This window comes from Staurois parvus, unplaced genomic scaffold (genome assembly GCF_062004578.1).
Source record: "Staurois parvus isolate SC_StPar_1 unplaced genomic scaffold, SC_StPar_1.0 ptg000003l, whole genome shotgun sequence".
NCBI lineage: Eukaryota > Metazoa > Chordata > Amphibia > Anura > Ranidae > Staurois > Staurois parvus.
The window spans coordinates 4,442,501-4,457,602 of NW_028317799.1; the positions used below are offsets into that span (position 1 = coordinate 4,442,501).

Here is a 15,102-nt window from a genome sequence, read left to right on the forward strand (position 1 = left end):
GTTGGTTTTAAAGCTGACCATAAGTGGACTGAAACTTCAGCAATCGAGTTCTGTTCATCCTCCATGTCAGTATATTTCCTCTCAATCAGTGCTGCATACAATAGGCTGCAGCGCTGATCTGTGTATTCTGATAGTGGGGAGGTCTTCCCATTGTCAGAACACGATAAGTGGGGAGGATCCCCCATCCACAGCCATTAAATGTGTGGATGGGGGAATAGGGTCAGTTTTTTTAAATTAGAATTTAGTAAAAATAATATAAATGAAAATTAAGAAAAGTATACATTAATAAAATTAAAATTTAGAAAAAAAAAATCAATTTCAAACAGTTCAATTTTTTGTTTTATAAATGCACCCTCATGGGGTGAGTCTCACTCCTCCATTTGTATTTGTATTTTCAATACTAAAAAAAGGAGCCCTCTTTATAATGGCTAAAGAGAAGCTCTCAGCACTTCACACCACAAGAGAGGAAATGTCAGGTTAACTGAATAAAACAACATATTTTTTTTCTTAATTTAATTTAAATTTTGTTTTCTAAATTCTAATTTTAAAATAGTATGTTTTCTTAATTTTTAAAATTAGCATTTAGAAAAAACTAATTTAAATTCAAATATATATTTCTAAAGTAGAATTTAGTAAAAAAGAAAAATAAGAAAAATATACATTTTTAAATTTAAAACGTAGAAAAAAAAATAAATCAAATTAGAATTAGGAAAAAATATATTGTTTTATTCCATTAATCTGACATTTCTTCTCTTTTTGTGGGATGAATAACGGAGACCTTTGATATTCTGTCCCCTTTAGCCATTAGAAAAAGCTCCCAACCCCTTTTTTTAGTTTTATTGTATTATTGAAAATACAGATGAAGGAGTAAGACTCACCCCACGAGGATGTATTTATAAGTCAAATTTAAATGTGTCTAATTTTATTTTTAAATTGTGTTTTTTTTTCCTAATTTTTTTTCCTGTTAATTGTGATACTATTTGTGCAGTAATTGCAGCTCATGTGTAGTTTGCTATTGTTTTATTTATTGCACGTTTGTATTACTTTTTTCCCTATATAAATCGTTTTTTGCCTTGTGCCGTGTTAGTACGAGTCCCGAAGTACCTCTGCACATGCAGTTCCTGATTTACAGCCAAATAAAATGTTTTAAAGCACTTTCCTTCCTGTGTGCTCTGTGATTTGAAGAAGTAAATTCTTTAAAGTGGATACTTTAGCAGAATGAAAAGATTTTTCTCTTGTGTCACTTTACGAAGTTACGGGAAATAGAATTAAAAAAAATAAACACTTTGGCGCAAATAACTTTTTTTTTTTCAAATATTTATGTAAAAGTTTCCCCATAAACATTTCTCCAGTAAAAGTTCTTTATTTTCAGAACTGATATAAACATGGATGACAGCAGTAGTTAGGGAGAGAACGCAACCAATGGACCTATCAGAATAGGTCTTTCACCAATTCGACTACAGGGTGTTGTGTTTTGATTGGTGCAAACAAAACAGAATTTAGTGATTTGTTTGAAGCTGCCTAGTTGTGTGTTTCAAAGTCCTGAATGTATTTATTTAAATTAAATGTGGACCTTTGGGGGAAACCTATATACATTTTAAAGTGCATCTATACCCAGGCAGTGGCAGGAAAGGTACCTACCTTGGGTGGTATGTTGTGGGGGAAAGGGGTAGCTCTAAGCCCTGAAGGAGCTCCCCAGCCTTTGCATCTCCCAGCACTGTCCTGCTGTCCTGCACTGTATGGGACTTGCCTGTCCAACTGAGAGCTCAGTCCTGAAGATTAGAGATTGGTTCACACTTTTGCAGTTCTGATAAGGGGCGGACTGACCATTTGGAAACTCGGGCACTGCCCGAGGGCCCGGGGTCAGGGGGCCCCATGAGATGCCCCTGGTACCTTTTTCATAGGCTTTTTTTGAGTTTAGGCAAGGACACAGGGGCCCAATGATCCCCTATTGCCCGGGGGCCCCATGAGTTGTCAGTCCGCCCCTGCACGGATCTCTGCATTATTTTCCAGTGAGCCCAAGGTGGTGTGATAACGCACTTCCAGGAGGTGTATCAATGACAGCCCCTGCTTACAGGAAGTGGCCTAAATGACACTGGACATGATTCATCCTGGAAGAGGACCAGCACTGTAGAACAGAAGAAGACTCAGAGGACAATGCTGGAGTATGGACTAAACAAGTTGTCCTTTGAAATTTTTTCGTTTTTTTGAGGGGTGGGGGGGCAAAAATAAATTGACCTTTAACAATTCCATCATAAACCCAGGCAATTCCAAATCAGCATATATTGAAAAAAAATAACCTGAGGTCACCCTTAGAGAAAATCCTATGTGAGATGATTAGAAGATCCAGAGAATAAAGCAACAGAAATTGTTTACAAATCTTGACTCTTCCTTAAAGTCAAATTAGGCCCAGCCTTCTCCCACCTCCAGACCTATCCTATTGGTCCTTGTTATGAAGCGGCCTGCCTGAGGTAAAAGGAGGGGCAGTCCCAAGCTTAGCATTACAGGAAATGTCATTATCTCTGGATTCACTGGTCTTTTTTTGACACCTATCTTGGATAGATGTACTGTATTGTAGAAGGCCCCACACAAATGTATTCCATATTATTAATTTATTATTTTTTTTAATTCATTATTATTTAAAATAAAACAAAGGCTATATTTTAATCCATCTGTATTAAGGCTGGTCTGCTTTTTTTTTAATCTTTTCAACACAGAGGAAACCCTTGAAATAACTATCCGGTCTTAGGAAACCCCTACAAAAAATGACTATATCTTCAACTCATAATACATTAATGTGATGTTCAGAGGGAAGAATGCTCCTTATACTTGGGGTGATTGGGAAGGATTACCCACTTGCAGATAGCTAAAAATCATATCTAGTGTCATTCAGCCCACTTCTTGTATGCATGGACTGTCATTGATACACCTCCTGGAGGTGTGAATCAAGCTGCCTTACGCTCACTTTAAAATATTGCAGAGCTCAGTGCTGATGTCACTATATGAGGCGCTATCCTTTGCATCTTCGAGGACTGCCTACCACTGGAGAAGAACAGAAGAGGAAGTGGACTCTGCTCTGTGAATATTGACTCTTCCAGATCAGAAAACACACACTGGAAAAGCGTCTCCATGACCATAGATCACTTTTGTTTTTCTTTTAAATATATGCTAGTATTGAATTTTCTGAGTTTATGATAGAATTGTTAAAGGTCAAGTTTTTTTTTGCCCCCCCCCCACCCATAAAAAAAAAGCATTTCAAAGGACTGCTCGTCCCCTCCATACTCCAGCATTGTCCTTTGAGTCTTCTCCTGTCCTCCAGTGCTGAACATCTTCCAAGATGAATCATGTCCAGTGTCATTCAGCCCACTTCCCAAAAGCACGGGCTGTCATTTGATACACCTCTTGGAAGTGCTTCATCATGCCGCCTTGGGCTCCTTTACATCATTGAGGGCTGCTCACCACTGGAGAAGAACAGAAGAGGAAGTGGACTCTGCTCTGTGGCTATTGACTCTCTCAGACCAGAGGACACACACTGTAAAAGTGTCTCCATGACCATAGAACAAGGACCTTTGATGGACATCACTATATGAAGAGCTATCCTATGTACCATTGAGGGCTGACCACCACTGGAGAAGAAAATAAGAAGAAGCGGACTCTACTCTAAGTGTCTCCATGACCAAAGGACCTTTGCTGGGCAACAGTACAGGGGCTAAAAGGGGGCCCAAAACTGGCTTCCTATAGAGCAGCCCCTGCAAGGTTTGTCATCCACTGCATGGAACATTTAGTTCTTTAACTAGAATGAGAACATTTTTATGTGCTTGATAGCATCATATTTTTACGACTACAGGAAGCAAGCCAAAGAGGCTAAACAGTAGCTCAGAAACATTACATTTACGAGTGTTTATTTTGCTACAAGACGAACAGACAAGTTTGATCGTATTCTTTCTCTTGCACTTTGATGTATATATGCTGATAAAATACACTATAAAAATGTTAAAGTTTATCTAAAGCCAAAACTTTTTTTTTATTGCTGTCTGTAACCCCACTGGGTAGATTCATTGTCTGTATTTGTCCTGGTGGCTACTGTTACCTGGATGGAAAGTGATGAGAAATCCAAAATGCTACAGCTGTCACTGGAAGTGAGAGAACATTTTCTAATGATAATTCTTGATCTGGTATCTAAGAGGGGATCCCCCCTTAACATTAGGTGGTGTGCTAGTAGAGAGCTGGAAGGTAGGAACAATTGACTCTAAATCCGAATGATAGAGGCAGCTTTGTCCATTAGGGCAACTTTGAGGGTCTCCAAAGTAGTCTGAAGATTGTTAAAAGGTTGAGAGTGCCACAAATGTAATGTAAGACTGTAACGGAACCGGAACCCAGACTGCACTGAGTTTTTCCGTTATAGCACAACTTCCCCTGTCCGAACACCATCCACGGACCACGCCCTTGAAATCCCTCAGGAAAAAGACAGCACCCAGCTCTTAAAACAGAAAGCCAACTCTTTATTTTAACACAAAACACAGGATATATACAGAGGGCGGGGAAAGACAACCAGGAACGGGAAATACATCATCAGCCCGCCCCATCCCACCAAGACACAGAACAATGGGATAAAACACATGGTAAAGGACATTGACCAACCCCCACACCAATACACAAACAGTACATCCCTTAATAGTTGGCTGGACAGGAAGACACAGCACAATGGGGGGTAGCACATGGCAAACAGACAATGGACAGCCATGTGGCCTAGACAAAGGAACACACACTATACACAAGACTCAGACATTCACATACACAACCTGTACCCCTTAAACAGGCACAGGGTGGGTTAAACATAATGATTTGGGGAGATGATACAGAGGTCCCCCCACCCCCAAAAGTCACTCCCGTCACAAAGACCAGTAAGTCTTTTTTGCACTTGAGAAGAGAAAGGTGTGGGGCTTAAAACTCCTGCTTCATTATGGCTGAGATTCTGGCAGTAGATGAAGGGAATACTGAACAACAAGCTGCAAAATAAAAGGTTATGCCTTGTACTGATACAGGGTGCTGGTCAGGCTGTCCTCACTGGGTAACGTTACCCTCTTTACCTCTCCTGATGACCATTATCACCAAAACATAAAGTGATGGGAATTTCAAAATTTTAGAATGTCACTAGAATAGAGAGGTAAGGGTAAATCTTCCAGTGGGGACACCTGTTATGATGAACACTGTCTGATATGGACATGTCCTTCACTTTCCTGTCATTTTCTGTTGCGTGAGGTCATTTAATGGTGTTGGAACCTTTGGTGGATGTTGCTTGGTACATGCAATTGGGCTTGTCAACACTACACCGATAGCATCCTGATGGGGCATCTGAGTAATGTGTGGGTTGGATAGTATGACGCCATGCTTCAATCCATATTGCAGATGACTGGGGGGGGCACTTGGTATCAGCTCAAACAAAGGTCCTCACAGTGGCTGAATCTACTCCAGACTCTCACCTCCGCTGTCGGTCTTCGGCTTGTTCCACACATTGTACACACGTGTTCAACTCCTCCCCAATGCACCAGCCTCACACTTGTGTCAGTAATGCGCTCAGGCTCCTCCACCAACTGACTTTCTCTCTCCATCACCATGCCCGAAATCTGCAGTCTCAAGCCAGCATACCGAAATGGTATGTTACCCACCATCTTAGTGATCTTCACCATGTGCTGGGTGTACTCTCTTTCCAGAATCCAGTATGCAACTCCACCTCTCTCTGCTGCTTGCTGGTTCCTCCACTGCTCCACCGCTTAACCTTTTCCTTCTCACACTGGAATGCTTAAGCAACTTGCAGCAGCATGCACTGTCACAGATGTACTCTGCATGGCTTTACTATTTTCTTCCCAAATGCTTGTGCAACTGGCAGTGGCATTTTCTGCAATAGGTGTGCTTTGTATCAGCATGGTTGTCAACAATTGTTTCCCTCTACTTGAACATGCACATGTCACTAGCTGTGGTTTCACCCTTTCCAATTTCTCCAACAATCACTAGTAGCAACAGCTGCCTGCACACAGAGGAAATCCCGGACCAGCCCCCACGTGTACCACACTGACCTGACAGGTCCCACTGTTTGTCCCAAATTCTGTTCCTGAATTGGCACGAGCAAAAAGGCACACAGCAGCTTCCCTGCCTCTCAACACAATACCCAGGCAGCAAGTGTCTTTTTTAGGATTTATTGCTTGAAGAATTTGGGGTATAGGGCGAGCCTTTGGAATACTTTAAATCTAATGCAAACTTTAAGAGAGGACACTTTCTGCTTGTAGCTAAACTCTTCAGGATAGGCCTGCCTGGGTCTGCCTCTTCCAACCCACTATATTCCAAAACTTACTAGAATACAGGGGGAAGTAGCAGAACCTGCAACCAGCAGGACCCAGAACAGCCAAAAGCAATTGAAACCTAATCCTATTTGCAACCTAGCTAGGAGGGGCTACATAAATGTAATAGGTGGATCAGACTATTTGGGTGCTACACTGAAATGTAAAAATCCAAAAAATAGGTTTTATACCACACGCGTAGCACATTTAATACCCAATGCGTTTTGGAGGGCATATTTTGCCCCTTTAATACAGTTGTTAAGGACTCCTTAATTGCTTCTTAACAGCTGTTCTCTTAACATTTTGCCCCCGAAATGCATTAGAAATGAAATTATAACATGTTTAAAAAAAAAACCTTTTTTGTTTGAATTTCAACATTTCAGTGTGAGATTCCAATCTTCAGATCCAAGGATTACATTTCCTGTTGCATCTCTGGAACAGGACATGAAGTGAAATATCACCAATTCATCAACTGATTTCTATCCGATATTTCAAAAGATAGTCTCGCTTTACCTCCGATACAGTTTTCCTCTCCATGACTTTCTAGGGTTTGTTCCTCAGGGCTTTTCTCATGCAAAGGCATGTATTTCTTTATTGTACTTGTGTTTTAATTCAATTGAGGTGTTTTTGCTAACCCCTCCTTTGACAGATCTACTCTTTATATTTCTCAAAATGTGCAAAAGCTTATGATGTTAGATACAAATTTACTTTTCAGATACAGTCCTAAACGCATTGTCCCATCGACCTCTGAGGCCCCCAAAACACTGAAATTATATCCTCGTATCTCCCAGCCTCCACAATAATATACAGGGACTCCTCAACTTTGGGGGTGTACCGCCTCCCGCACACACTCGCCCAGTTCTGTGTGTTGTTTACACGTCTGGCCATCAATTGTTCTTTGTTTTGTCCTGGGTCTCACACGCTCTCTTTTGGTGTTTGGGGGCTCCCAGGCCTGGCAGTCTCTATTTCGGGTCTCCACTCCTGCTCTGCAATATAATCCTCTTTGCACCGTATAATACTGCTATTACTGCTTCTCACTCTACATCTCTATGAGGAATCCTCCACGCTGTAGAGGAGAGCAGGCCGGGGGTCCATTGGGAAAGGAGCGAAAGGACTCCGTCCTCCTATCTCTGGCACTCTGCTCACAGGCTTCTCTGCCTGGTCACCTGACCGGTCCCGTGGATCCTCCTTGTCCTTCGCTCCTCCGCCTAGTCCTTCCTAGCTTAGTGATAGGCGGCCGCTTCCCGGTCCTCCACCGTTACACTTCTTTCGGTCCCCAGGTCCACCAGCCACGCAGGACCCCCCCCCCTCCCCCACATCAAGGTCTCTCAGTGGCAAAATGGCCAGATAGAGGAGTAAGGTAAGCACCATTGCTTGACGGGTGCGGGAGCTCCTAACCCATACTGCCATAGAACGCCAATGCTCACGCCCCTCCCCCTGAACTACCAGAAATGATCACCAATGGGTTTTAACCCATAAAAGTTTTGGCTGTACTTTCACTTTAATGAATGTGTCTTTGGGTTTGGGTGGTGGTTTCTTTGCCCAGTTTTGAGTTGACAATTAAGTAATACAAAGTCCATTTTCTCTGGTCGCACCTCCATGTTTTGGCTAGATTGCTGAGCTGTAATGTTTTTGTATTTCTCTAGACTAATACAAGTCGTGTATCTGATAACCCCACCAGCAACACTCTTCCAGATGCACCAGCACAACAACTAACAGCTGAGCAGGTACAGTACAGTAAGGTGTATGAAACAAAGTCAAAACTGAACACAACTGGCCTCATCCATCATAGTGTCCAATATACTGACATATTGTGCTAGAATATTCTGCATACAATGAATGTGTAAGGAATAACGTAATGCTATAAAGTGAGAAACATATGATGGAAAGGCTCTCTCCACAGTGTGTAATTCAGCCCTCCATATTACACAGGGGTGAGAATTTTGTGGTCATGTAAGTCCATAGAAAAACCATAAAAAAGTATTTAAGTTGCAATTTATTAGAAATAGTATGTGAGGTAATGGGAGGCGACATTTAAAAGTTGGGTTATAGTTTAGCCTTTCCATCTACTCTAGGTCTAGGGGACAGTGGTCACCAAGATAAATAGTGAATCCCCCCCTGAAGGGACACAAATGACAATCCATTCCGTTTAGGTACCCTTGAACCCTAGCCCTCCTTTTTGTATTGTCTCATTACATACAACTGTACATGATGTTATGATGTGTTTCCCAGATTGGCAAGCTGTACAGTGAACTGGACATGGTGAGGATGAATATGAAGGTCATGTCTGCAATATTGTTGGAGAATTGCCCAGGATCTGAAGTAAAAGAAGACATGGAGCTCTTACAGGTTAGTATTGTGGTCTATGGGGGAATCTCACGCTATGGTGATACTTTAATTACTAGAAGAAAGCTGAACTCAAACAAAAAACTTTCATCCAACCACTTGCTGCCCATGTAACGCATATATGCAACAGCAAAGAGGGTGGGCTTTAACACCCACATGTCACACATGTGTCCATGGAATGTCAAGGTTCCTGTGCTGAGAGCGTGCTATTTCAGAGCGTAACTTGTCAGATTTTCAGGACTGTTGTGGGCAATTAGGGACTGTTGGCAACTGTGGGAATATATGTTTTTTCTTCATCTGTTAAAGCAGAGGTCCAATCAAAATAAAAAAATATAAAAGTCATCAGCTACAAAAACTGTAGCTGTTGACTTTTAAATGATAAGTTCACCTTTTGGGCAAAAATAATAAATGCACTTTTTTTGCAGGTAAAAAATGTGCATTTATTATTTTTGTCCAAAGGAGCCTGGAAAGCATTACACCAGCGATCAGTAGATGGCTGATGCCATGCAGGTCTCCTGCAGAGCTGTCGGGATACAGCCGGGTGCCCACTGCGCATGTACAAGTAGCGCTGCGCTCTCTGAATGGTCCCGCAGCCTTCTGGTAAATGTCACGTGTCCCAGAAGACTACGGATGGAGGAGGGGGGGAGGACAACTTCCACTTCTGATCGCCTAGGCCAAGGGTAGGCAACCTGTGACTCTCTAGCTGTTGTGGAACTACATTTCCCATGAGGCATTGCAAAGATTACAAAACTGACAGTTACAGCTATGACTTGGAACTTGTAGTCCTGCGGCTCTCAGGTTGCCTACCCCTGGCCTACGCAATCGCAACAGAAGTGAGAGCGGGTACCTGTCAAATTCGGGTACCCCCCACTCCCCAAAGGTTCCAATCCTTAACGGTGAGCGGGAGATGAAGCCTTAAAGAGGAACTTCCCCTTTTGGGTAAACTGCTTCAAGCCAATGTCCTGAAGAAGCAGTACAAAACCATGAAATGCACAGACGAGACAATAAAAGCTTTTATGTCTAGAACATAATATGTGACACGTGTGATGTAGTATGTTTTCACTGAATTTTCTTTATTTTACAATAAAATGGATATTTTTATATAATATTGTGTTATTTAGCTTTCTATAACATTGGAAAAGGCATAATAAAAGTCTAATTTCCTTCTATTTTCTGTACACCACTACATAGTTATATGCTGTAGCACAGAAGATACGTGTCAACCAGACAATACAGAGTCATAGTGCAAAATCAAAAGCATAAAATCATGTATTTACAAGGATATAAACATCTGTAGGCTAACTTTGCCGTGAAGGACATCAAATATCAAATATAATATAATATACACTATATTGCCAAAAGTATTGGGCCAGCCCTCCAAATCATTGGATTCAGGTGTTCCAATCACCTCCATGGTGACAGGTGTATAAAATCATCACCTAGGCATGCAGACTGCTTCTACAAACATTGGTGAAAGAATGGGTCGCTCTCAGAAGCTCAGTGACTCCAAGCGTGGTCCCGTGATAGGTTGTCACCTGTGCAATAAGTCCATCCGTGACATTTCCTGGCTACTAAATATTCCACGCTCAACTGTTAGTGGGATTATAACAAAGTGGAAGCAACTGGGAACAACAGCAACTCAGCCACCAAGTGGTAGGTCACGTCACATGACAGAGCGGGGTCAGCGCATGCTGAAGCGCACAGTGCGCAGAAGTCACCAACTGTCTGCAGAGTCAATAGCTAAAGACCTCCAAACTTGGTGTGGCCTTCAGATTAGCACAACAACAGTGCGTAGAGAGCTTCATGTAATGGGTTTCCATGGCCGAGCAGCTGCATCCAAGCCTTACATCACCAAGTGCAATACAAAGCGTCGGATGCAGTGGTGTAAAGCATGCCGCCACTGGACTCTAGAGCAGTTGAGACATGTTCTCTGGAATGACCAATCATGCTTCTCTGTCTGGCAATCCCATGGACGTGTCTGGGTTTGGCGGTTGCCAGGAGAACGGTACTTACCTGACTGCATTGTGTAAAGTTTGGTGGAGGAGGGATTATGGTGTGAGGTTGTTTTTCAGGGGTTGGGCTTGGCCCCCTAGTTCCAGTGAAGGGAACTCTTAAGGTGTCAACATACCAAGACATTTTGGACAATTTCATGTTCCCAGCTTTGTGGGAAGAGCTTGGGGATGGCCCATTCCTGTTCCAACATGACTGCGCACCAGTGTACAAAGCAAGGTCCAGCTTCATGGAATGGGTTTCCATGACCAAGCAGCTGCATCCAAGCCTTACATCACCAAGTGCAATGCAAAGCATCGGGTACAGTGGTATAAAGCACGCCACAACTGGACTCTAGAGCAGTGGAGACATGTTCTCTGGAGTGACCACTCACACTTCTCTGTCTGGCAATCCAATGGACGTGTCTGGGTTTGGCAGTTGCCAGGAGAACGGTACTTGCCTGACTGCATTGTGCCAAGTGTAAAGTTTGGTGGAGGGGGGATTATGGTGTGGGGTTGTTTTTCAAGGGTTGGGCTTGGCCCCGTAGAGGCCCCTCCCCGACCCCTCATTCGCATACTTGTGTTTTTCATGTGTCATGCTATCTACACTTCCTCTTTTTATATTCTTTTGAGTTTTACTTTTATTGCATTCTTCAACTCGTAAGCCATGTAATGTACATGTCCAGTGGCGGACTGACCATTTGGAATCTCGGGCCCGGGGTCAGTAGGGGGCCCTATGAGATGCCCCTGGTACCTTTTTCATAGGCTTTTTTGAGTTTGGGCAAGGACACAGGGGCCCCATGATCTCCTATTGCCCCATGAGTTGTCAGCCCGCCCGTGTACATGTCTACTTTTTGACCTGTATAGTAGACACTCTGTGATATGTACAGTGGGGATCGAAAGTTTGGGCACCCCAGCTAAAAATTTGTATTAATGTGCATAAAGAAGCCAAGGAAAGATGGAAAAATCTCCAAAAGGCATCAAATTACAGATTAGACATTCTTATAATATGTCAACAAAAGTTAGATTTTATTTCCATCATTTACACTTTCAAAATAACAGAAAACAAAAAAATGGCGTCTGCAAAAGTTTGGGCACCCTGCAGAGTTAATATCTTGTACTGCCCCCTTTGGCAAGTATCACAGCTTGTAAACGCTTTTTGTAGCCAGCCAAGAGTCTTTCAATTCTTGTTTGAGGTATCTTTGCCCATTCTTCCTTACAAAAGTCTTCCAGTTCTTTGAGATTTCTGGGCTGTCTGTCACGCACTGCTCTTTTAAGGTCTATCCATAGATTTTCAATTATGTTGAGGTCAGGAGATTGTGAAGGCCATGGCAAAACCTTCAGTTTACACCTCTTGATGTAATCCCCCGTGGATTTCGAGGTGTGTTTAGGATCATTATCCATTTGTAGAAGCCATCCTCTCTTTAACTTCAGAATTTTCACAGATGGCATCAAGTTACCATCCAAAATTTGCTGAAATTTTATTGAATCCATTTTTCCTTCTACTCGTGAGATGTTCCCTGTGCCACTGGCTGCAACACAACCCCAAAGCATGATTGATCCAACCCCATGCTTAACAGTTGGACAGAGGTTCTTTTCATTAAATTCTGTGCCCCTTCTTCTCCAAACGTACCTTTGCTCATTCCGGCCAAAAAGTTCAATTTTAACCTCATCGGTCCACAGAACTTGTTTTCAAATTGCATCAGGCTTGTCTATATGTTCATTTGCAAATCAAACGATGATTTTTGTGGTGAGGACGTAGAAGAGGTTTTCTTCTGATGACTCTTCCATGAAGACCATATTTGTACAAGTATCTCTTTATAGTGGAATAGTGTACCACAACTCCAGTGTCTGCCAAATCTTTCTGGAGGGATCGTGCAGTCAAACGTGGGTTTTGAATAGTTTTTCTCACAATCCTGCGAGCTGTTCTGTCTGATATTTTTCTTGGTCTTCCAGATCTTGCTTTAACTTCCACTGTTCCTGATGACTGCCATTTCTTAATTACATTCCGAACAGAGGATATTGACATCTGAAAACACTTTGCTATCTTCTTATAGCCTTCTCCAGCTTTGTGAGCGTCAACTATTTTCAGTTTCAGTTTTCTAGACAACTGCTTAGAAGAACCCATGGTGCTGATTGTTGGGGCAAGGTCAGATGAGTCTGGGCATTTAAAACCTTTGAGATTGACATCACCTGGTCTTCCCAGACGATGATTGAGAACAATCCATGACACTGGCAGGTCTCTGCTTTGCAAAGGGGGCAGTGCATGCTATAAATTCTGCAGGGTGCCCAAACTTTTGCAGACGCCATTTTTTGTTTTCTGTTATTTTGAAAGTGTAAATGATGGAAATAAAATCTAACTTTTGTTGACATATTATAAGAATGTCTAATCTGTAATTTGATGCCTTTTGGAGATTTTTCCATCTTTCCTTGGCTTCTTTATGCACATTAATACAAATTTTTAGCTGGGGTGCCCAAGCTTTCGATCCCCACTGTATATCTTTCCTAAGATGTTGCTCTGTAATTTTTGGAAAAAAAAGAAATGAATAAAAAGAGATAAAACATAAAAGTAGGGGAGACACCACCACTGTGCTGTACATTGTGTGTTGGTTTTCAGTGTTTCTCCCCCTCTGTTTTGTTCTAGTTTCCTCTCTTTTTTATGTCCTTCTTTCCTTCTTTGTCTCTTTCCCTCATTCCTCTCTCTGTTTTTTTTTTTTATCCTTCGGTGACACGCTCTGCTTATCTCCAGCGACTTCTCTGTAACAATACAAAATTCATTCTGTCTTATTAAAACAGAGCCCAGCACTAACTCCTGCCTGCTCACAGAGGCCTTTAAATCAATGCTCATTTTACTGCTTTCTCAGCTTTTACACCGTTTCCTCTAACTCGCTGTGCCCGGAGGCCCTACAAATGACAATGCCGCACAGAATTCATACCCAGAGATCCTATTTACACTACCTGCCTTGTCAGCAGAGACTCCGGCCCACACCATTGTCACTTCACATCTACACTGGAACCAGTGACATTCTCCAACAAAGCACCCTGAGCGCGTATCATGTCACTCATTAAAAGGCTGATTGTTATTGTGCATCTTGATAGGAGCTGCAGAAAGTGTGTCAAGAAATGCAAGCCCGTATCCTAAAGCTTCTGGAAACCGTACAGAATGATGATGTCATGATCGAGCTGGTGCAAGTCAACGACGACCTCAACAATCTATTCCTGAGATACAACAGGTAACTTGGAAATATCAAAAGTTCAAAATTATGGTTTTTTTTAATGGAAATTTGAAGTTTTGATCACCATTGAATTTATATGTGGCAGCAGAGGCATTGCTAGATCTTGGCACCCAGGGAGGGCATGTGCCTCAAGTCTTCTACTATATGCCTCAGGCGCCCCTTGCCATCAGCAAACACAAATGCTCCTGCGCTTGGGGATGGACTCGATGCAGGCTACAACCACATAAGGCTACAACCACTGACAACTCATGGGGCCCCCGGGCAATAGGGGATCATGGGGCCCCTGTGTCCTTGCCCAAACTCAAAAAAGCCTATGAAAAAGGTACCAGGGGCATCTCATGGGGCCCCCTACTGACCCCGGGCCCTCAGGCAGTGCCCGAGTTTCCAAATGGTCAGTCCGCCCCTGGTCCTGGAATATGCACACCTTGCTGCCCTCAAATGGACCGGGGAAATCCAAATATACTGAATGAGGAAAGAAAAAACAGAGGGCGCACAGGCCATAGTGCATTACCATAAAAAATGTTTAATAAAAAATAAAGTATGTGTTGTACTCACAAACGACAATATAGTCAAGGCACATCATAAAGAACAGCTGGGTCAACACCGCGCTAGGGAGTATAGACATCCAAAACGCTGACGCGTTTCGAGAACTTGCCTCTTCCTCAGAGCCCCTTGCCATCAACCCAAGTATGAGCCTTCACTTTTGGTCATCCATTTTTACCACCAGTAGTGACTGAATTTTCTCCCTACAATTCCTTAGATGTTTATGTTTAATCTCTTTTTATTAGAAAGTATTTGCAAATAATACAGAAGTACATTTAACCGCTTCCACGCTGCCGTATAGCAGATATACTGCTACACGGCGGCACCTGTGCGCAAAATCACATATATATATGTGATTTTGCATTTCCGGGAAGGGGGGCGTACACTACCCGCACTGCCATTCTCAGCCATGGATGTCAATCACCAGGTCCTGGCCAGTAATTACCCGCCGACTGTTTTGTTTTCCTCCCTGTCAGTTCGAGCACACTGCTCCGGGTAGGGGGAAATCACCGGCCACAGATGTCAATCACCGGGTCCCGGCCGGTAATTACCCGCCAGCGCCCAGTGAATATCGACAATCACCGACAGGGAGGAAGACTGTTTTCTCTTCCTCCCTGTCAGTTCAAGCACACTGCTTATGATGGCTGTGCA

The 15,102-nt window shown here is 42.7% G+C and overlaps 1 protein-coding gene across 1 annotated transcript in view; it reads left to right on the forward strand.

Moving 5' to 3' along the window:
- The window catches only part of TOM1L1 (target of myb1 like 1 membrane trafficking protein), a 153,315-nt gene that overhangs the window by 94,487 nt on the left and 43,726 nt on the right, over positions 1–15,102 (forward strand). The window contains exons 6-8 of the mRNA XM_089672641.1: positions 7,985–8,065; positions 8,571–8,687; positions 13,772–13,905. Of these exons, the coding sequence (XP_089528767.1) occupies positions 7,985–8,065; positions 8,571–8,687; positions 13,772–13,905 (332 nt within the window). The remainder of the gene's footprint in view (positions 1–7,984; positions 8,066–8,570; positions 8,688–13,771; positions 13,906–15,102) is intronic.